The sequence below is a fragment of the Anopheles moucheti genome, chromosome 3 (genome assembly GCF_943734755.1).
Source record: "Anopheles moucheti chromosome 3, idAnoMoucSN_F20_07, whole genome shotgun sequence".
Taxonomy (NCBI): domain Eukaryota; kingdom Metazoa; phylum Arthropoda; class Insecta; order Diptera; family Culicidae; genus Anopheles; species Anopheles moucheti.
The window spans coordinates 5,438,875-5,463,309 of NC_069141.1; the positions used below are offsets into that span (position 1 = coordinate 5,438,875).

Sequence of the window (24,435 nt, forward strand, 5' to 3'; positions counted from 1 at the left end):
CAGCTATAGGCACGCTGCAGGGACAACATGTTACCTCTTGTTTTGGATGCTCTCTTGGTGTCGCAAATCTGAAAACGGCCGGTTTTGTATGGAATTTCGTAGCAGCCGATGAAAAGTTTGGGCGAGGATGCCGTTTCATCCACCTTCCTTACCCTAGCGATCGCTCTCACGGGTTTGATGGTATGCGTTGCAATACGGATGGGGAAATTTATTCCACGCCTTGTTTACACTAGCGATCGCTTCACGGGTTTGATAGTATGCGATGCAATAGTGATGGGCAAATTTATTCCACACTGCAGGTGTCACCGCTTGAAAAACATGCTTTCACTCAAAATTAACCACGTTAATTAAATAATACACCCAAATAATTATACTTACGTATTGTTTTATCCATAAAAATACTTTCGGATGGTGCTTGTTGCGAAACGAAAATCGCGAATTTAAGAGTCGAAAGACAATAATTAATTTGCATTGCTGTTAGTATTTTCAGTTGTGTTTCATTTATTTGTTGGTTCGTTTTTTTATTACACTCTTGCCTTTACAACAAAGTATGTATGGTTTGTATGAAATTTCGTATCAGCCGGCGGAAAGTTTGAGCGAGATGAAGGATCCGCCCGCAATCCGTACGAAAGATGTTTTATGGATTGATCGATCGACGCGCGACAGGAACCGACTCTTGCACCGGGACTATCATAGGAAAATTGGACAAATGTGGTTGCAGATCATTTCAAGGACCTCAATGCCCTCCCCCCTCCCTTCCTTCATCGTTTTTAAAATTAGAGGCCCCAACTATAATTCCGTCCTGGGGCTCCAAGGGGATTGATCCTCCACTGGTGGACGCTATTACGATCACTATAGAAACCGAAGGATACGGATATTGCGTTCCGTCCCGGGACGAACTTAAAACACGGGACGACAGATAAACCCCGAACGGGGATATTTTCCTATAATGTTTAAAACTAGCAGTAGATAGTGAGATGAAAGTGTGAAACGGCAAACAAATTATAATAAAACGCACTAAATACAAAGGAAGAAAAAACGCACATTCCCGACAATGGGGCTGCAAACGTTACGATCGGACGAGTCGCCGAGAAGGATAATTAAAGTATATAGCTAAGATAATCTAACAACTCGCCACAAACCCTACCCCATTCCGTTTCGCGGGTAGTAGCTGTAGTTATTAAGCTCTTTTTTCTGTTTTCTGATGCATTCTAAATTGATTTTAACTTTACTGTTTAAAACTAGCTAATGCTATACCAACTAACCTTTCCGAATGCGAAATACGCAAACGGTATAGCCAGTAGCACTCACACGCACACGAATCAAATAATTATTTTCGATAAAATCACATTTTCTTCCCGCTCGTTTTCTCGTTTGCCGTGCTTTGTTTTAAATCTTGTTCGTCTAAATGTTGTGTTTGTTTTTTGCTATAAAAAGACGAGCGCACACAGTTCGTAAGGGGTAGTAACACAGAAGCTGTAAAAATTTGCCTTTCTTCTCCTACTTAGCCAAATAAAACCATACTTTTCATACCATTTTGTTTCTCTTCCTAGGGTGAGCTGTCATTTGTTTTGAATTTTTACATTTCCTAAGGGTTAAGAGAGCTATCTTTTCCCTAATATTACTTTAAGACCGCTCGCATAGTTGCAACACCGTAAAGCACCATGATTGTGTATGGAAGATTTGAAGATAAACTCGTTCTTATCGGTTACTTCGAAAGCTTACAATTGTAAAAAAGAACAAAAAAAACTTCACACACGCGCTAATAATCACACGAAACTGGGCGGAATATAAACTACTTAAAGGATAGACACAATAGACGGTGCATTTGGAGGGGAATTTAGGGGAAATAAACCCCTGGTTATTGGAGTAGATTATTGGAAAGCGGTGCAACACTCTTTGAATTTCAACTTCACACCGTTGAAATGCAAGAGAATTTTATCCGATGGCGTAGAAGAAATGGAAGAGGATTATGAACTGAACAACAGAACAGCAATAGGAATGGAAGATCATTAGCACACTATAACTTAAACCTATCGAATGCTGTGCCTCTCTCCTTCTCTTTCTCTCTCTCTCTCTCTCTCTCTCTCTCTCCCTCTTTCTCTTTATTGCTCCCTTTCTCTCCATAGTGTAAGCTAGTCCGATCCAGACTTTGACTAAATTTACATCCAAAAATAATAGAGTTCCTTTTCCTGTTCCCTTTTCTATATACAAAATGCACGTTGGCTTGGTTTCAACCCCTACACACCGAGAACCGAACACAAACTTTTCCTCCTAAAACTGCTCATACACGCAAACACACGCACACGGGAAGCAAAAACAGCCAAGAAAAAACCATAACACGATCGCCATACGGCCACATATGCAGGTGTCGTTCACTAGCATTCGCTCTGTACAAGCGTATCCTTCAGGGCGACCAGTTGCTCCTCGCCGAGCTTAATCTTGTCGGCGATTTCGCGCGAATCCACGATCAGCTTTGCCTTCATGTTGATGAAGTAATCGTAATCCGCGTACTCCTCGATCGTGAGCGACTGCTCGAGGATGCGTGCGATGGTGGAGCCGCGCTGATCGATGTCATCCTTCAGCTGCTTCGCCTCGTCCAGCTGCTCGAGCAATCGTTCCCGCTTCGCTTCCAGAATCTTCTAAAAGCAACGATAGGGCAGATAGGGGGGAAATTAGTATACGGAACACGGAACACTTACAAAAAAGATAAGCGTCATGTACCTTATCCGGATGGTTAGCATCGATCATGTGCAGGGCGTTCTCGGTTCGGGCAAGTCGCCCGGACAGAGATAGAAGCAGCATCGTAATGTACCCAACGTCGTCCACGTACGAGCGGAACTTGGAGGCGTCAGTTGGGCGTACCTTCTGTGCCACCTTCAGCGCGACATCGTTACCGAGCAGATCGTTCGCGTTGCTCTCCTCCGCAATGTTGGTTTGCTCGTTGGTTAGGACTAGTAGCTTCTTGCCAAGCCGTTGGACAAGTTCCTCCTGTGAACGGAAAAGTGGCATGATTGGTGCGTGATTAATGCATTATTCCTATTCAGCTGATCGAAGCCGCGTCACGCTTATTCTTATTAACACCCGTGTTGGAATTGGGAAAAACGTGCAGATTGATTGGGTGGTTGGACGAAAGAAAAAACCTGCTAGAAGTGTATCCAATTTGGCGAGACGATGTAAATCAAGCGCTTCAAAACGGGGACCTACGGTTATGTAAGTTGTTCGCGTGTTTATCTAATATTAGGGAAGAGATTTATATAAGCCATAGCAAATAACACCTTCACTCTTCATTTCAAGAGATTCGTCTTCGTCTTCATTATCATTATAACTATTATCGTGGTAGTGGTCATGCTTGACTATCCGAGAATTTAAATTACTAAAAGCTGCACAGATTTCTTCCTTCCAAACCTCAAGAACTGTACTTGGTCTCTTAGACTTCTTTGCATTTCAAACTTTACTCGTGATCTTAAACTAAGACTTAGTTAAGATTTTACCAGCTGTGCATTTATTCATTGTCAGGTGCTACAACCCCATTGCACCGCGGTACAACGTATCAACGACATTACTCTTATAAATTTGGGACACGCCTACACTCCTCCTCTGTACATGTGAACGGTTTAAAGGACTTTAACGGGTTGGGTCGTCCGGAGTCATTCTCATGACGTGTCCAGCCTGGCGAGTCTAATCCACTGTACTACAGTGAGTGCGTCGTACACCTGGCAGAGGCTTGTCATTGTAGCGGCTCCTCTCCAACATTGCACTTCCACACATACTCGGAGTCAAAATCCTCCTGTGCATCTACCTCTTGAACGCGGCTAAGAGAGTTTCGTCAGTTTTGGACAAAATTCATGTCTCAGAGGCGTACGTGATTACTGAAAGTACTGGATGTAAGTTCTATGTAGTCCAGGCTTGATTAGTCGAGACGGGTATTTTAATACTAGCTGTACATTAACCTTTTTATTGTGCACTCATCAGAGTTAAAAAGTACTACTCTCACATGAAGTGAAAGACTCTCAAAGAACTGAGATCCTTTATAGGCCAACGAGCAAGATTATATCAGAATCATTTAACACGAGATTTCTTTTTATTGTATAAACTTCTTCGCACAAGTCCCTGCTGCATTGCTTGGTATAAGGAATTCTTATATTTAGATCCTTTTTTTTGTCTTCGTCACTGAACTATTTCCTTGAACTATTCCTTCACTGATCACTATTCAAGGTTCGAACAGGTAAACACTTCAAGAGCATGGTCTATCATTTATCAAACATTACATCATATATCAAACACATCGTGCTTCCAAAGCCGCTCGGTAACTTTAAAACACACAAACTTCGGAAGCAATGTTTCACAAACACCTCAACCAAAGGTGACGGCATCCTACACCAAAGACGGAAAAAGCTCGCGACTCGAGCGTGTCTCCTCTCAAAAATGCAAACTGTACAGGAAGAACACACCAATAGTTGTAGGTTGGCATTTGTTAATCATTGTTTTGATTGCTGCTGCGCCTGTTAGTATTTACACAACACTTTTTCATCACAAAATCACTACACGGGCAAGTGCTTCTTAGAGGGGGATCTCCCGTTTTCAATTTTACCAACTGTTGTCGCTGTGGTGCTGTAATCGATAAAGATCGACGTTTGGCGTGTGGTTTCGATGACATCGGGAACGGATGAGCACGGAACGCATGATCTAGTAGGACGGTGTTAATCTTCAAAGACAAAAGCACGGTCCCACGGAGAGCTAGCAAACAACAACACCTCTCACCTTCAACTCGTTCGGAAGCGAACTGAGCAAGAAAGTGAACGCGTTCCTATCCGCACCCCTGCCATAGGGTTATGATGACAATGCGTGGCGCGTGTGTAGGTTGGCCGTCTTGAAGCAAGCCTTCATTCACGTATCTTGCGCCGGATTCACGCTCTCAGCACACTCAACACGTGACCCATATGCCACACGCACGCAGCCGATGTAGCGCAATCTTCTCTCTTTCGTTTGTTACCAGGAAGATTGTGTCCAACAAATTTGAACTGGTCCGAGAGTGTCGTATCTATCATTAAAGGGCGTATTTTACTGCTCCAAAGCGGTCCATCTGCACAGATGTTACGCATTTCCGATCGAGCGGCGTGAGAGATTAACTTTCGCTCACTATCACTGTGGTTCAGGGTGGGTTTATGTGATGAATGCCATTAAAGATATTAAGCTTCAAAGTTGGAATGGAATGTTACAATTACGGCTGTCCTCGCATTGGTCAGTGATCGCTTGCAGTGATCGGATAGAAAAAAAGACACTCAAACTCAACCATGTGTGACCATTCGCTGTACTTCTGCAGCCAATTACTTTCCAGTAAAGCACGGTAATTGCAGTTCACTTTCCATTTCTATCAAAGTTTACCATCTCACATCACTCAAGGACGTGCAGAGGGGCCTTCTGCGCTTGTAAGTAACCTCACACGAGGTGGTATACAGTTCATTCTATCACCCAAATGCATGTACACACTTACCTTCTTCTTGGTCAGATCACAGCAATCACCATTGATCAGGGTCATTTCACGGCTGCAGCGCGTCATCAGCTTCGCCTTCGGTTCGGAGATTTGAAAGTAGGTCGAACTGGACGTCAGAATACCGAGCGGGCTGGTCGGATGGAATAATTGGAACAGAAAAAAAGAAGAAGGAACCGAACCGGAAACAGCTTAATTAAGATGCCAGAAAACAAACAACAGCGTGCGCATAGGATGGATTCATTAGAACGGGTGCCTTACCTTTTCGGTGTTCCGCCACACGACTCCGTCGGTGTTGCGGTCGATGCATCCTTCTTGAGCAGCCGGGGTGCAATCTGGATGTTGAACAGGTCGGACACGTAGTCCGACGTGGATTTGAATGTTTTCGGCGCTGTCATAAGAGTGGAAGGTACGCGGTTAAACGAGGCTAGTTGAGTTTCTTTCGTTTCGCTGCCCTCACAGGTCGGAAGTGATGTGACGACTATGGTTCAAACACTCCCAGCTCTGTTTTGATTCATTGCTCCCACGTAACTTCCAATTCCAAACATAGCACCGCACTTTGCATAATACACCCGATACCCAAACGAAACACTTTTCTCACCACCGTTCCGTTTTGGGAGAAGTGCATTATGGGTGCTCTAGCGCTCACACGATCTTTATCCCGCTAAAAGAACAATAGCGCGTACCGACCGAGTGTATCTTACGTTGCGTGTTTTGGATTTCGCAAAAAACGCAGTAGAACTGGTCCACCGTTACTGCAATTCTGAAGATTTCATTGTGAGCTGTGTGAGGTGATCAAATTTGCTCATTACCGAAGATCTTCATATCGCCAGTGAGCCATGAATAAGAAAAGACAAATGACGGGTTGCTTTGTTTGTCTAGCTAACAGAATAGAAGCATTTGGATCTAACCACGTACTGTTCTCATGTTATAGCGTGCTTTTTATCCTAAACTTTACCACATCTCGGAAGTATGAAAAAAAATGTTTCCGTATTATAACCGATATTCGTAGATCACCCATCTGTCCTTCTGCCCAAAACAACAAAACCCTAATTGCAACCACTTTCTCTACCATTTCGGTACAGTTTTCCATTTTCCTCGTTTTCCGCTCTCGCTTCCTACCACTAATCCGGGTAGTTGTTGTTTACAATTTTTCTTGCTGCAAAAAGGGTTTTTCTTACACCTGCTCGCGAGAGTTATTATAGCTATTAAAGGCATCTTTCAAAACAAACTTTCGATTTTATCGCACCGTGATGTGGTGCCTCGTTTCATGCTTGTTTAGTGATCGGACGTTCATAATAGTGTTTGTACGCAGCACACAAAAAAACGACACACACACACACAAGCGGTACCCCATCATTCACACCCTGCGGGAAAAGGTGGGAAACTCCTTCTTGGAGAGAGAAGCGAAAAACAACATTGTTTCTATCAAGCAAGTTAGTGTGTCTGTTATGTGCCTCTTTTTTATTTCTTCAATGGGGACCAAGATCCACCGGGTAAGACCATCTTGATCTTCCCCACTCATTGGTCGGGAGATGGTGGAAAATTGAACGAAATCTTTAATTGCCCCTTTTGGATCTTGAGACTCGTCGCCCAAAGAGGGATGGGAGAAGGCATTTGGTCAAGCTAAAATTTTCCATTTGTTCCACTTTCGCACCACTGTGATCCATGGTACGGTACGGTGGGACAGTTTTATAGCACCGAGTTTGGGAGGTGGTCTAGGTTTGGGTCCATAAATATCGCTGCTATGTACCACCGATAGGTAGTAATTATAAAGCCGTTTCGGAGGGAAACTTTGGGATGAGACAATTTGGATGGTTTCCCATTTTGAAGAACTGTTCCATCCGAATTCTTATACACGAGAGTCTTCTATTTTCACTAGATTTAGATTCATGAATGTGAATGAATCTTTGCACTGGATGATTGAATCTGAATGTCTATTCCTCGAAGATTCTTGAAACGTTCAAGATTTATTATCTCCACCTGAGGGCTGAGGACCCAACAACAATTTCCCCTAGATCCTCCAAAGAACTTGATCCGCAACTGCTCCAAGGATTCATGAATCTTTTAAGAGTCAATATCAGATGTGAATGATTCCTCACTAAACATTCACATGAAAGACTATTCAAAACAGATTCATTAAGCACAACACTAATTTTAACACATTCCTCACTTCACACATATCATCACTTCACAAGTGTCCTTGAATGTCCAGAGTCCGGCTTAGAGATGTCCCACACTAATCCCACAAAACGCACTAACTTACCCAGTATGGTATGGAGCTTATCCGATGGTGACAGTTGACTGACAAGATCGTGCGACAGCTTATCGCAATCGATCTCCTCCGGGTGTAGCTTACGCGGTGTCGGCGGTGGTGGAGAGGACGGCACGGGTGCAAAGAACTTTTGGGCCGTCTCCTTACCGCTCGGTGGCGTACCGGGCGGTGTTGCGGCTGGGCTGGATGTGGTGGATGTTGCAACAGACGTGGCCGTACCGTTGGATGACTGCTGACTGGAGCTAACCTGGGTCACTACTTCCGGATCCGCACGCTTACGGCCACAATCGATCGTTAGCTCGGCGACACCACGGCTTAGAATCGACCCGGTATCGTTACTGTCGGTCTGTGAGGCCGCTTCAGATGTCGGTGCTTGAACACGCAGTACTATTTCAGTTCGTTGGAGTGGTGTTGCATTGGTGGGAAGCTCATTCACAACCGCTTCGCCGTCGGCTGACGGCGTCAGGTTGATCTCTTTCGTGACACGTTCTAGACCCGGTACCGGTGAACCACTGGACGGGCTGGCCGCGTTGGAATTACACACCGAATGATGTTCACTACCACCAACACCGTTAACAATCACATCGGACCCGCTAGGGCAACTTTCTCCTTCCTGCTCTTTGGCCACGACAACTTCGACTGGGACTGTTGCTTCCGTTGCGGTTGTTGCTGTTGTTGTTGTTGCGTCGTTCGACGACAACGCATCGTCGCGTGCGGACGTGCTGGCGGGCGAAACTTCACTGTCGGAGGCAGCCTCCGTCACGGCCCGTTCGGAGCTGGCACACGCGGAACCAACGGTACCCGTGCTTTCGTGCTGGTGGTGTTGGTGTAGCTGCTGTTGCTCGAAATTGGTCAGATTTTCGGAATTTTCATTGCAATTATTTACAGTTTGTGCCGGTGGCCACACCAGACAGCTGGACGGACCGTTGCTGAGCGCCGGTGAGGGTGTGGAAGGAAGCGGTGGCGGTACACTATCGTCGGGCGTGGTATGGGCAGTCGATACCTCGTCCGACTCCGTCTCCTCCACCACGGTATGGTTGATGGACGCGATCGAGGTCAGCGTGGCGGTGGCGCTCACGTTTGTGGTGGGAGTCGTCGGCAGACCAAGAATGCCGTTCCCGCCAACGGTGCCATTGTGGAGACGATAGCCATTGCAGTGTGCATCGCCAGTGTCCAGAATTTGTGTCTTCTTCAGATCGAATGATGACTGGGAGGTGTACTTCGGCGAGGTGGCTTGGATTTGCGCTAGTGGGGGGCTCACGTTGCCATTGCCATTGAACATCAGTGCCGGAGGAGTGTTCGGTATTACGGGTCCTTCACGGTCCTTCGTGTCGGCCGATGAGTTGGTACTGAAGTTAAACAGTGACTTCAGACTATTGGCCGTTGAAATGATCGGTGCGGAGTGAGGACCACCGTGCTTCGGCTTGATAATACCGACGCCATTATGATGATTGTTGATGCTGTTGTTGTTGTTCACGTTATTATTGTTGTTGTTGGTGGAGTAAATGGAATATTTCACACCGGGCGGAAGCACATCCGGGAGATTGCATTTGGGCGACGAGGAGATGATCTCCTCCGGGAACCCATCATGTCCGCCACTCGCTCCACCCGTGCTGGGCGTGGTTGTTGTGGTGGTGGCTCCGGTGTTACTGTTGTGATTGATGCAGTCCTCGTTCGAGGTCAGTGTTAGCTTGTAGCTACCATGATCGGGGTCAGAGTGCAGCTTGTCACGTGGCTGTCTCGGTAGGTAGGAGGCCTTTGAGTTGCTCCTGAGAAAGAGAAATTTAAGAAAAAAAACGTTAAGCAATATATTCGAAGACCACAAATAATAAACAGAATTACAGCAACAGTACATCTAAAGCACGATCCACGCTAACCGAGTCTGCTGCTCCTAAAGTGCGGGCCACAAATGTGAATGAAAGAAACAAGAACACAGGATGGCTATCGTTTTGGGAGAAATTCAAACCGGATCCGACCCGGTAACCGACCCACCGAAACAACAAACACACACAAATACAACCTTTGCATCCCTTTCTTAACTTCGGGTTGGTTTCCTCTTTGCTTTCCAAAACATTACAACCTTGCAACGTGTTTTTTTTTCCCCCGAAGCTTCCGAAAACACTTCGGTTCCGCGATTTCCTTCCCAACTTCCGACAATTAACCGTTTTCGCATGTTCGCATTTGCTACATCATCATCAACAGCGGCGAACGCAACAACAAAAGCGAAAAAAAAATATATATATTTATTGGCAGATTTTATTTTTTTCTCCCTTATTCCTTACAATCTCCAAAAGCACTCCCAGAAGGGCTGATCGAACGAAACCGTGATCACAATGAGATTCGTGTATAATTTTAATGGCACAGATGGTTAAAGCGAAAGAAACCGAACAGAAACAGATTAACGGGATTCGTTGTGGTTCGAATTAGGTGGTTGACGAGGATGGTGTTGGGCTGGAAGGAAGGGTTGTGTGGTCCGCATCTTAATGAGCTGAATGGAATTAAATTATTGACGGTCCAAAGCTAAACTGAAACGCTTGGGGGAGTGTTTTGCCCCTCCTTTCCAGTAGATGGTGATTATAACAATTAATTGAGTTGTGGGTTTGTGATTGAGGAAGATGTACGAATTCTGTTGTGAAACAATTCTTGTCTTACAGAACGGAAATGATGTTTAACACGCTTATTAACCACCTAATTTCCATAATTTCAAGATGAGTTTGGTAGATATTGATTTTCTTTACCATGAATGTTGTAAGAATTACTGTTAAAATAGCAGGAGACTCATACGTTTTAACTAATATACATGATAACAACAAACACTTATGAATTCATGTTTTCAGTTAAGTTATTATTAGCTGTTAAGTAAATCTTTTAAATGTGAGAGGTCTAAGTAATTATTTTAATTTCATTTATAATCTAAATTAGAAGAACGATCAACAATTCAGCAAAACAAAAGCCCCTACCAAAGCAGTACCGCCTGCTGAAGCTGTACCACCGATTGCATACCTTGTGGCGCAAACTCAACAATTCAATATGCACAGCATTCACAGTGTTGTGCGTAGCAACTAACAGATGGCGCTGCCGTATTTTCCATTTCGAGATGTAGATGACTCTATCATCTACAACGCACATTTTGAATTTGAGTAACACGTGTTTTGATGTATGCATAATAAATTAAGGGTCCGATGTTTCTAACGTAAATAATTTAAGCTAACTGAGTAAAAGAACTAGAAAATATGAATTGTAGGATTCCTTTTTACGATTCTTTTTCAAGTTAATATTTAACTAATGCAATGTTATACATTTTTAGCTAACAAAGTAATGCAATAAACACTATCATCTGCCTAAAATATTTTAATCCCTTGTTGTAGATTAAAATCTACTAATATTTCAGTTCTACGTTCTATTAATATTTATGACAAACATAGACATTGAAGTAGTAAGAATGGTTTACTCAAGAGGCACAACAGTATCATTCATGTCCGCTCGTTCCGAGTGAAAGACTTCACATTTGCTACGATACACTATCATTAGTAAAGAAGGAAAACCCTCTTGTGAAAAGTTTGCGGTAGAAGATGATTGAAAAAACGCGACTGTGACAAACCAATCTTTAAACAAACGATAGTGGTGAGTAAACCGGTCGAGCTGATAGTTCGTTTATGTGACGACAAGTGACAAGGGGAAACACATATGGCATGTAAACAAACTTGTAATTTTATCTGAACGACTTACGAGTTTTCTTTGCATGAATAATCTCACAGCAATGGATATTAGGGAATACAAGTAGGATTGTGTAATAAATTTTCAAATATTTTAACAAGTACGTGTGTAAAGGTAGAAACTAATTCAACTATTGAATGGGGCCGTTTAAAACACATTTCCAAGTTAAAATAGCAACAGGTTGCTAATGGCTGCGTTCGCCAGAAAAAGCAACACGATGCTTAATTTAAAACACAGTGTGAAATGATGAGAAAGTGATCATCCGATAGGCGGCACGGCACAGTGCAGAAAGGCGTAAGGATGGTGCTGGTGTGAACTGAAACTGTCTATACATATGTGATGAAGCATAAACACCGATCAGCTGCCGGCGCGTTGATGGCATTTGCTTTGTGAGGGCCATTTATTCAATGCCTTCCCGGAATGGTATATTTTTCTCCCTGCAGCGGGTGTGTGGACCTTTTTTCCAGCACGTTTTTACCATTTTTTATTCATTCAAAGAAACGACCAAACGCGCAGAACGGTCCGAATGGTTGATTAGTGTCAGGAAGCTAGGTCTGGCGCGTTTGGAAGACAGTAAAATGGACGCAATTGTAGTGTGACACATTTGCTACTGACATGGGAGAGAAATGTTTTCATGAAGTGAAAAAAAACAGTCAACCTACTGCCCCCACCGACGCTAATCCCGACCGACAGAGTTTGACCTTAATATTCCCTACACTGATGCGGGAATTCAGAGAGGAAGCAGCTATCAGACAGCATACACTGCCATGCTCTGATCATACACGGTCACGATTTGGTTCGGGTTAATACGCACGAAATAAATCAACATTTCGTCGGGAGTACTACATGCATTTACCTCGATTCTGTTTCACTGTCACGATTAAAACAATGTGCTAAAAGTAGGATACACCATCACCTTTACGGCATGTTATTGTACATGGAGGGTGGTGTGTGTAACATACAACTTATCAAAGATCACGTTGCATTGCATTTTACTTTCCAATTGAATTTTTGTTTTTACGTTCCACACACTACGCATCGGACGCGTTCGGCCTGCCAAAGCCCGGTTAATGAAGTACTTCGTCCGCTAGAATGACGATATTTGGGATGGCATATTTGTACACTCGCGATTCACGCGGCACTCGATGGGCAAACGAGAGTAAATGTGATGATAAAAGCACAATGTTTTATCACAATATTATCATCGTTCCACTTGAAAAATCATTTTGGTGTGCGTTTATTGATATATTTCTAACAAACTCAGTACTATATAAAAGGCAGCTTGACCGTTCTACATCGGACAAATCCAATTCGGCAGGGAGAGTACGTTGAAGAGTGAAAATCATCAATCAGGACTAAAGACACCGAGGAATAAGTGATACAACGAGTGTTTAGATTCTCAAATTTATTGAAAAGTGTTGTGAAGTGTAACGGGTAATTTAGAAAAAAACAAAAACACACAAAATGCATATTCAACGAACATTCGTAGTGTTAAGCATTGCCTTTTATTTCAATGTGGCTGCTACATTTGTGTGCCCAAAGTACGTGAGAGATGGTTCCAGAGAGCCGTCCTCACTATATGCAATGCCGCACAGCCCGACGGGTTATGTGACGTGTGTTGGAAGGATCAAAATCGAGGCACACTGTCCGGAAGGTGCAGTGTGGAGTGATAGTGCAAAAACGTGTATACGACAGCAATCCGCAACGGAAATTATTGAACGATCAAGACGAAACACTGCTATAGATACGGAAACCACTTGTGCCACGGTTTGCCCGCAAGTTTTCGACCCGCGCAAGCTAGTTTTAGTGAACCATGCAGCCTGTACGAAATACAATTTGTGCGTGCTTGGGCTGCTGTTGACAGTATCGTGCCCGAATAATTTGAGATTTAACAAGGAACTATGCCAGTGTGATTTTAAGGAAAATGTATACTGTGAAGGGGAAGATCCAACGACAACAACAATTGGTTATGAATCTACTACAACGGAAGCAAATATAAAATCCACAACAGAAGAACCTACCACTGAAGTCACAGCATCCGAGACTACAACTGAAGAACCCACAACAGAAGAACTTACCACTGAAGTCACAGCATCTGAGACTACAACGGAAGAACCCACAACAGAAGAACCTACCACTGAAGTCACGGTAACTGAGTCGACTACGGAAGAGCCCACAACAGAAGAACCTACCACTGCAGTCACGGTCACTGAGTCGACAACAGAAGAGTCTACAACAAAAGAATCTACCACTGAAGTCACAGCATCTGAGACTACAACGGGAGAACCCACAACAGAAGAACCTACCACTGAAATCACGGTAACTGAGTCGACTACGGAAGAGCCCACAACAGAAGAACCTACCACTGAAGTCACAGCATCTGAGACTACAACGGAAGAACCTACAACAGAAGAACCTACCACTGAAGTCACAGCATCCGAGACTACAACGGAAGAACCCACAACAGAAGAACCTACCACTGAAGTCACGGTAACTGAGTCGACTACGGAAGAGCCCACAACAGAAGAACCTACCACTGCAGTCACGGTCACTGAGTCGACAACAGAAGAGTCTACAACAAAAGAATCTACCACTGAAGTCACAGCATCTGAGACTACAACGGGAGAACCCACAACAGAAGAACCTACCACTGAAATCACGGTAACTGAGTCGACTACGGAAGAGCCCACAACAGAAGAACCTACCACTGAAGTCACAGCATCTGAGACTACAACGGAAGAACCTACAACAGAAGAACCTACCACTGAAGTCACAGCATCCGAGACTACAACGGAAGAACCCACAACAGAAGAACCTACCACTGAAGTCACGGTAACTGAGTCGACTACGGAAGAGCCCACAACAGAAGAACCTACCACTGAAGTCACAGCATCTGAGACTACAACGGAAGAACCTACAACAGAAGAACCTACCACTGAAGTCACAGCATCCGAGACTACAACGGAAGAACCCACAACAGAAGAACCTACCACTGAAGTCACGGTAACTGAGTCGACTACGGAAGAGCCCACAACAGAAGAACCTACCACTGAAGTCACGGTCACTGAATCGACAACAGAAGAGTCCACAACAGAAGAATCTACCACTGAAGTCACAGCATCCGATACTACAACGGAAGAACCCACAACAGAAGAACCTACCACTGAAGTCACGGTAACTGAGTCGACTACGGAAGAGCCCACAACAGAAGAACCTACCACTGCAGTCACGGTCACTGAGTCGACAACAGAAGAGTCTACAACAAAAGAATCTACCACTGAAGTCACAGCATCTGAGACTACAACGGGAGAACCCACAACAGAAGAACCTACCACTGAAATCACGGTAACTGAGTCGACTACGGAAGAGCCCACAACAGAAGAACCTACCACTGAAGTCACAGCATCTGAGACTACAACGGAAGAACCTACAACAGAAGAACCTACCACTGAAGTCACAGCATCCGAGACTACAACGGAAGAACCCACAACAGAAGAACCTACCACTGAAGTCACGGTAACTGAGTCGACTACGGAAGAGCCCACAACAGAAGAACCTACCACTGAAGTCACGGTCACTGAATCGACAACAGAAGAGTCCACAACAGAAGAATCTACCACTGAAGTCACAGCATCTGAGACTACAACGGAAGAACCCACAACAGAAGAACCTACCACTGAAGTCACGGTAACTGAGTCGACAACAGAAGAGTCTACAACAGAAGAATCTACCACTGAAGTCACAGCATCTGAGACTACAACGGAAGAACCCACAACAGAAGAACCTACCACTGAAGTCACGGTAACTGAGTCAACAACAGAAGAGTCTACAACAGAAGAATCTACCACTGAAGTCACAGCATCTGAGACTACAACGGAAGAACCCACAACAGAAGAACCTACCACTGAAGTCACGGTAACTGAGTCGACAACAGAAGAGTCCACAACAGAAGAATCTACCACTGAACTCACGGCATCTGAGACTAAAACGAAAGAACCCACAACAGAAGAACCTACCACTGAAGTCACAGCATCCGATACTACAACGGAAGAACCCACAACAGAAGAACCTACCACTGAAGTCACGGTCACTGAGTCGACAACAGAAGAGTCTACAACAGAAGAATCTACCACTGAAGTCACAGCATCCGATACTACAACGGAAGAGTCCACAACAGAAGAACCTACCACTGAAGTCACAGCATCCGAGACTACATCGGAAGAACCTACAACAGAAGAACCTACCACTGAAGTCACGGTCACTGAGTCGACAACAGAAGAGTTCACAACAGAAGAATCTACCACTGAAGTCACAGCATCCGAGACTACAACGGAAGAACCTACAACAGAAGAACCTACCACTGAAGTCACGTCATCCGAGACTACATCGGAAGAACCTACAACAGAAGAACCTACCACTGAAGTCACGGTAACTGAGTCGACAACAGAAGAGTCCACAACAGAAGAATCTACCACTGAAGTCACAGCATCCGAGACTACAACGGAAGAGTCCACAACAGAAGAACCTACCACTGAAGTCACAGCATCTGAGACTACAACGGAAGAACCCACAACAGAAGAACCTACCACTGAAGTCACGGTAACTGAGTCGACAACAGAAGAGTCCACAACAGAAGAATCTACCACTGAAGTCACAGCATCCGATACTACAACGGAAGAACCCACAACAGAAGAACCTACCACTGAAATCACGGTAACTGAGTCGACTACGGAAGAGCCCACAACAGAAGAACCTACAACTGAAGTCACAGCATCTGAGACTACAACGCAAGAACCTACAACAGAAGAACCTACCACTGAAGTCACAGCATCCGAGACTACAACGGAAGAACCCACAACAGAAGAACCTACCACTGAAGTCACGGTCACTGAGTCGACAACAGAAGAGTCTACAACAGAAGAACCTACCACTGAAGTCACAGCATCCGATACTACAACGGAAGAACCTACAACAGAAGAACCTACCACTGAAGTCACGTCATCCGAGACTACATCGGAAGAACCTACAACAGAAGAACCTACCACTGAAGTCACGGTAACTGAGTCGACTACGGAAGAGCCCACAACAGAAGAACCTACCACTGAAGTCACAGCATCCGAGACTACAACGGAAGAGTCCACAACAGAAGAACCTACCACTGAAGTCACAGCATCTGAGACTACAACGGAAGAACCCACAACAAAAGAACCTACCACTGAAGTCACGGTAACTGAGTCGACAACAGAAGAGTCCACAACAGAAGAATCTACCACTGAAGTCACAGCATCCGATACTACAACGGAAGAACCCACAACAGAAGAACCTACCACTGAAATCACGGTAACTGAGTCGACTACGGAAAAGCCCACAACAGAAGAATCTACCACTGAAGTCACAGCATCTGAGACTACAACGGAAGAACCTACAACAGAAGAACCTACCACTGAAGTCACAGCATCCGAGACTACAACGGAAGAACCCACTACAGAAGAACCTACCACTGAAGTCACGGTCACTGAGTCGACAACAGAAGAGTCTACAACAGAAGAACCTACCACTGAAGTCACAGCATCCGATACTACAACGGAAGAACCTACAACAGAAGAACCTACCACTGAAGTCACGTCATCCGAGACTACATCGGAAGAACCTACAACAGAAGAACCTACCACTGAAGTCACGGTAACTGAGTCGACTACGGAAGAGCCCACAACAGAAGAACCTACCACTGAAGTCACAGCATCCGAGACTACAACGGAAGAGTCCACAACAGAAGAACCTACCACTGAAGTCACAGCATCTGAGACTACAACGGAAGAACCCACAACAGATGAACCCACCACTGTAGCCACATCCATTTCGACAGAGACGTCATCTGATCCGATTACACTATCTACCATTGAAGTTACTGTGGAAGTAACATCGGTTAGTACATCAGCCCCAGAGACAACTACTATCCCGTCTACGTCTTCCAGTACAGAGACAACACCAGTGACGGGTTCCCAAATAGTAACTCAAATATCGAAAGCATTCGAAAAAATTTCGAGCATATTTGAAACTCTGGCAAAAATATTTTCCTCAAGCATTAAAAATAATTAAATAGAATTGGTAAACGTTCTCGTTGTGTAAAAAAAATCTAATTTATCTCATAGCAAGTAACTGATTTGAACAAATAAATCTGTAAAATGGTTTCGTAAAACAGGAAATAAAACAACACCCAAGCAAAAGCAACATATATCTGCAAACGAAACTCCCATCAGCGCCACAAACAGACCTGCGCAAAGCAAAACGATCACGCAAAACACGTTTAAACACACAGACACGCAGTTTGGACAGATTTGGACTTACGTTAACGCAATGGTGCGTTTCATCCTGAAAGGACTAGGAATTCTTGGACTCAGCAATTCCAGCCAGTTGCGTGAAGCCGAATGGCCAGAGGAAGAGGAAGAGGAGATAACGGAGCAGGTGGTAGAGGTGGACACAGTTCCATCAGTGTCATCGTCGTCGTCATCACTGCTGATCGCGTCACTTCCACCATGGCGACAGTTAAGTGCATACACCGAGCTAATGCTCCTGCTGTCAGTGCGTTTTCCATCGTCGTCCTTTGCGTTCGTAGATACCGTTTCAGGGCTCGTTACATGGTAGATGTAGTAGTCCTTGCTCGTGCAGCTATAAATGCATGTGTGCATGCGGGCGACGTGTATCGGCGAGTTGGTGTTAAATGTGATCATTTTTTTTGCGGAGGTGTAAAGTGAGCGTTGAAAAGTGGGTGTGAATTAATTGAATGAATGATGAAAGTAGCAGAGAACGGAAACCAATCATAGGGAAACAAAATAAAATCAATCGGTTATTATTGAGGGAGAATATAAATATGAACGAAGGTTTTTGTAGCATAGAATAGATTTTAAATTCATCCTAAGCTTAATCCTCTATTGCTGAGTAACAAGTGGCCTACGTAATCCATAGTTAAAAGCACATTTCAAACGTCCTTCTAGGTCGTCTAGAAGGAAACAAACAACACGAACAGAGGATTTGAACTCCCTTTACTTTCAATCTCATTCATACAGCCTTGCTCTGGCGGCCTCAAGGGGAGAATGAGATAAATATTTATGTACACAAATCCAAGCTCAAGTTCCAATGCTTAGCTTTGCAACGAGACATCAATAACAGCGCTACCTCCATACATGAGAGTTTCATTTGGTGTTTGGCCATCTTTTGCCGGGATTTGGTGAAGTGTTATTATTTCTTCTGTGTTGATTGTTTGTATTTTCATAAACTTAGCCTCCAGTAGCCTCCATGTAATGCGTCTACTAGCTTCAAATGTACCGTCACCCCCACTAGAGGCGATGAAAGAAGCTCAAGTGCCGACATCGACATGGTACAGCTGCAGCAAACTGACCTCGTTAACAACCTTCCAGGCGTAGTTTGAGCAGCGACAGTATGTTGTGGTCCACGTTCCGGAGTGTGTTTATCCTTCTCAATTATTTAGACACTTTTGTTTTCTTTTCATGATCACACAGCTGATTTCATTTCGATTTCAACGGGTTTTAGATGGCATCTGTCTGTGGCCTACTGAAGGCACTCCCAAATTGCACGTGTGCAAACGCCTCTCTCGTGTGGGCATATGGAAAATTCAATAAAAGAGCGTGATCAAGTGATAAAGATTTGAACACCTTCCAATGCCGGATGCTCCAATGCTAGATACACTCGAACGGTTGATCTTCTTCCGTAGTAACCATGAAAAGCTGATGGAACAGCTGCGGTAAGGTGGATTCAAAAGGCCACCGAAAACACATTGTCACACAACCCGGGAAAGAAAGTTGCCCGGGAAGGAAAATTTTCTCACCAGTGCACCCCTTGCGGTATACCTTCCTTTGACATGTGGCTGTGAGATTTAGCGCCTTTCGATGGTTGTGAAATCTGCCAATTGGTGAATGTGTCACTATGGAACCGGTAGTAAACGTGGCCCCTATGCAAGCTTGGCGGGACAATCACTTATCTTTACGGCTAATCTGCCGCCATTGCCGGTATCATCATCACGCGCTTTTTTTTTGGTTTGTTTTCTATCTTCACACGACAGCACCCAACTGGTCCAGGTGGTATAAGAGTCGCAAATAACGATCCTGTCAGATTAAGCGGAACTAATTTCGACGAACGTCAGTTTCCGCAGCCAACAAAATAGCGAACGGGTGTGTGCGCGTGCGGACGCACACAGATCAGTTCACTTAGCATTAACTCATGCACTCACTCACTCACTGCTCGCTCTAAAGTGACAGCTGTACGTCAAAGTTTTGGGTGAGCTCCGTCTTAGACGAGATGTCAAAATGCTCAATCCTCAACATAACTGCATTTCGGGCTGGATAATAAAACGCATGAATGGGTCTACCAACTCTCCGTCATCCGGCGCTGGAATTACCCGAAGACATTCGCAGACTAACCACGGTCGGGAGAGGAAATCTGCTGTTGTAAACGATGCTACAAATCGTTCGCTAATTTGGCCGCTAGAGCCATGGGGAGCTTTCAAACTGTGCCGCCGGAGGCTATTATGCCATCGGTTCGGTTCAGCGCCTCTGTTGAGCTATTGGGGATAGTGTTATTTTTTAACTGTTGCCTTGAACGCTCCTTCGGTTTTGATTTTTTGGTTGCAAGAGTGTAAAGCACTGCCATGACGACTTGAATACAATAAATGTAATACAAATTGCATCTACAAATAAGCTCATTTGCTATTCAGATATAAATTAGGTACATAAGTAGCTAAACTAGGACCACTAATGTCAACTGATTTCGCATTAACTCTGTTTAGTTGAAGGTGGTGCAATTGAGTGAACTAATGATTTAACGTTATCCATTTTTCGTGTAAGTCTAGTAAATATTTGTCTAGACTAGCTGATCCATATCAGATATCCATAACGGATATTTCCCAAAACCTTGGGCAAACACGGAGAAGAGCAACTCCGTCGATTGTGGTGTACCAGCAGCACACGACTATGAAATGGCAAGTGCGTCTTTTTTAATTTAAGTTTCTTCCTGCATCATATATTCATGATGATGAATAGAATTCTCTAAAGGACCCTGGTGTTTGCCATAAACGATATGTAATCTGATAAATGCATTTATCCTGACGTTTAAAACGATAAACGAATTAAAATGCAATTTTGTTTGCACGAGGTAATTGAGAAGCTGCAAAGCGATGTGGTTGTTGTTACCTTCTAAAAACCCATTAGGCACAATCCAAGATTAGATAAATCACAACCATGCGCGTACCAAACCCTCTTACGATTCTATTCTCTGCTTCGTCAAACTCCTGTGCTTCTCATCATCTCGCACTTCTCCTACCGAAGGCCACACACTGGTCAATGTCGCTTGGTTTATGTGCACACGACCGTCATCCAACAACTACCGCCAAACCGGATCAGGCTATCTGCTCTTGAATCGCATCGAGAAGTTCTTAGATACGCGTGAGCCTAGATCGAACGATAGTGTGTATGCACCAGCACCGTATAATGGACGTTTAGCGTGTTTGTGGGAGGATTTAAAGCGAAGCTGTGTAAGGCTGTTACACTGTTGCGCCATGCTCCAGGGTGTAACGAGGGAACAACAAGGCATACATAAGGTGGCACACCACACCGATCGTGACCGGTTAATGAGATTATGTTGCTTCCCCCGGTGGAGTTGGTATAGTTCCGCTGAGGTAAACTATGGTCACGCTAAGAACCCCACGCACGCAATCGCTTCGGGCACCCTTTCCAACGTGTAAAACGATGGAAAATTGATAGAAGACGGATTGAAAAATTGCTCGGTAGCGAGTTTAACCTGCTAAGATTTTAGAACATGTAGCTAGGAATGCCTTTTGCGGTGATTTACGGTAAAACGAAATCACACACGCAAGATTACTTTACCGCGCTGGAAAACAATCTGTCAGAATGGTACAACATGCTCCTGACATAGTGGGGTTGTTTCCATGCGCCATATAAGCATACCTGCGAAAGAAACGAGCAAAAAATAATCAATTAGTGATGGAGGTACGCTAAATTCAATTAAGAACCGATCATTTGGCTAATGGATGGTTTAGTGTTGATGCGTAGAGCTGATGCTACTACTGGTGCTAGTATAGGTTAAATGTTAGGTTGAACAAAGTCCAAACGGTGCAGTGATGTGGATTTCGGGCCAGGAAAAATGAAAAGGTGTGTAAAAGTAGCTTGTACTCCCGGTAAAGGTGTAAAGTTGGTACCTTTTCGGGTTATAAGTACAATCCCTTTGAAGATCGAGCAGTTACCCAAACATGCCCAAAATCCACATCACTTCACCCCCTATAAGAGCCACTCAATTGGAGGTACTCGCTACGGTTAACTTGTCAAATATCACAGCGGTTGCCACTGCACCCTCAATTAACTTCCCTCTTCAAGTGCAAACGCTCCAAATCCAGTAGCGACTCCATTATCGCAAAACAGTACTCGAATATCTAGACCCACAAAGCGGCGTTAATCTCCTTAAGTGTACAATCCACTCGACCCACACCGAAGACCTCCGCTCGTCGAAAGGCAAAACCCCTCTGTCGCATATTGCGTCGCTTGGTTTGACCTTTTACGACGATTCACCACCATCATCCTTGCGCGAACGGGCGCTGTTTCGCTGATCCATATTGCTGGAGCGAAATATTAAGGCGTGGTTCGTCACGCGGTACACGTTCGCGAGAGCGCAGAAGTTTAACGGTTCGAGCCCACCAAAGGTGATGCCGAATGTCGAATGAAATGGGCTGCCCCAAGAACGAGTCCATTTAACCTCTGCTAGTCCGCTCGGTTGGGAGCGATTGGAAAGGTGTGAAGTGCGGCTGGGGCAGCTCCTTATTGAGGTGAATCTAACTCAAATGTCATCGGTGTTATAGCATAGGCAAACAATTCCGTTTGCGTTCATCTTGATACGGTTGCCATGGTTTAGATAATAGATTTTTGATGATCTACGATGAAGGTTGTCCCATTAGATTGATATGTACGTTGCAGTGAACAATATTTAACAATATTATAGTAAAGCGTTTGTCATGGAACTGATTTAATTTAATTGTATATAAAAACAACATTAACATCGCACTTATTTGACCTCAATTAAACCCCTTCTTTCTGAGGTAAATTATAATTTATTTTCGAATGATCATCAAGGTGATAAATCATCGCCTTATAGCCTGGGCGTGCCACTTTCATACGATGAATAGTAATGATTATTTTATAGTTGTCGTTATGTCTTGGACCACTTTATGAGAAGTAATAACTCTGCGATTCGTTCTCAGAGCTTCCAGGTGTATAAATAAGTTCTTTTACAAGAATTCTACAACCAAGAATGTAGTGTTTGAAAACCTCAAACCCGATCATGGCTTCGATTCAAAGACTTTTTCGAGCTTCCCACATCAACGTCGGGATTACCCAACTCTCGAAAGGGATATATGTCTTAATTCCGATCGTGAGCATGCTCACGAACACTGAAGTATCAACGATGCTTCAACCTCCCCATACAACCTGTGTTCCTTCTCACGCTGTCTGTGAGTTGAAGTAAAAGTATTCCACCAAAGTTTCTCGAGCTCCGAAAGAACGGCGTTGGTAAATCATTTAAAATCGGATCATCACCAAGTCATGCACCCGAAACCTTCACCGAGCGATCGATCCAGCATACGATCCGCTCTTGGAAGCACACTTTTGGGGGGTGACAGCAACTGTATCATATTTGGCATAAGAATTGAGTATGAAAGACAGCGGTGCAGCTTTAGGTGTTTGAGTCGTGAGGTATGCTCCGCTAAGCTGGCTTTACCGCATGACTAAGGGATGAAATATTAACCTAATAATTATTGATGTGTCTTTGGAACTATGCAAAAAAAAAACTCCGAAAGCTAGATTGCCCCCAGGAGGTCTCAACATGGACATGGTAACGATCGTGTTCGAGACGCTTGAAGACTAAGCGGATCATTAAACCACTGTCGACACACAGCGATATCAAGAGAAGGATGTTTCGTGAGTTTAGTGCCAACTTCATCGGAACACTAAGAGAGAAAATGTATGAAGAACTACGGAGTCATCTTTGCAACTAGTGGACATCCGACCATTGACTTGTGTGGTGCGCAATCGCAGCTCAAACCGACTAACCTTTGAAAGGGAAAAGGAAAGTGAACCATCACAGCCACAGCTCGCGGGGTGAACTGATGTCAATTTAACGCGTGTCGTTAAAACGCATTATTCACCCTTGCAACCACGGCATGATCTTCTGCAATCGGCGACAGAATAAGGAAAATAACAGCCCTCCAGACACCTACAAAATTGTAACAACGACCAGCATCATCGTGCCGGTCAGCGTGCTCCGTGAGTAGTAGATGAAAAAAACCCCGGAGCTCGTTGCTTTGTCCGCATCTTTCCCTTGTTTCACTCATTGATTAATTACTTATTTACGTCGCGTCGTCTGGTCGTCTCGCTGACGCTCTTCACTTTTAATAAAGCATCACGCAACACGCAACACATCAAGGCGCCAACGATGGTCTGTAAAAGTAATGGAAAAGTTTCCGGAACTCTGCACAACAAACGGATGATGATATGGATGAGGGTTCTGGTTCAACACCTTCCACAAATCCGTATGGTCATGTGGTTCGATCCACTGGTTGGGTGCGACAAGATGTGATTTGCATTTTAAATTTTTGCTGCAGGTTAACACAATACGCAGTGTGATGACCGATGCATTCATCCCGTACGGTAGGTTTTAAATGGGTTGTAAAACGTCGGGCACTATATGCAAATATCGATGCCGTCTGATAATTTTATGCTTGCGTGACTAAACGTCATAGTGAATTTTACTTTTGTGTTCTAAGCATCAAATAAGTAAATTTACCCGATGAAATGTTAGTTCATATTGCTTTCCAGCAGATGGCGGTAGTATTGACTGTCGACCATTTAGAAACGAATAGTTCCAGTCA

The 24,435-nt window shown here is 44.2% G+C and overlaps 2 protein-coding genes across 2 annotated transcripts in view; one reads left to right on the top strand and one right to left on the bottom strand.

The window, feature by feature from the left end:
- Window positions 1–498: 498 nt before the first annotated feature.
- The window catches only part of LOC128300306 (protein Shroom), a 169,083-nt gene continuing 145,146 nt past the window's right edge, over window positions 499–24,435 (bottom strand). Inside the window, exons 7-12 of the mRNA XM_053036323.1 lie at window positions 17,835–18,155; window positions 7,761–9,538; window positions 5,756–5,885; window positions 5,498–5,627; window positions 2,725–2,991; window positions 499–2,642 (exon numbers count right to left, since the gene is read on the bottom strand). Coding sequence (XP_052892283.1) covers window positions 2,379–2,642; window positions 2,725–2,991; window positions 5,498–5,627; window positions 5,756–5,885; window positions 7,761–9,538; window positions 17,835–18,155 — 2,890 coding nt within the window. The 3' untranslated portion in view covers window positions 499–2,378. The remainder of the gene's footprint in view (window positions 2,643–2,724; window positions 2,992–5,497; window positions 5,628–5,755; window positions 5,886–7,760; window positions 9,539–17,834; window positions 18,156–24,435) is intronic.
- Window positions 12,809–17,702, top strand: LOC128300308 (mucin-2-like). Its single transcript, XM_053036326.1, has one exon. It carries the CDS (start codon window positions 12,951–12,953, stop codon window positions 17,583–17,585), a length of 4,635 nt encoding a protein of 1,544 aa, XP_052892286.1. The 5' UTR covers window positions 12,809–12,950; the 3' UTR covers window positions 17,586–17,702.

Bases quoted from the DNA above. Each gene is read 5' to 3' on its own strand.
- LOC128300308 (XM_053036326.1), top strand. From the start codon at position 12,951: ATGCATATTCAACGAACATTCGTAGTGTTAAGCATTGCCTTTTATTTC.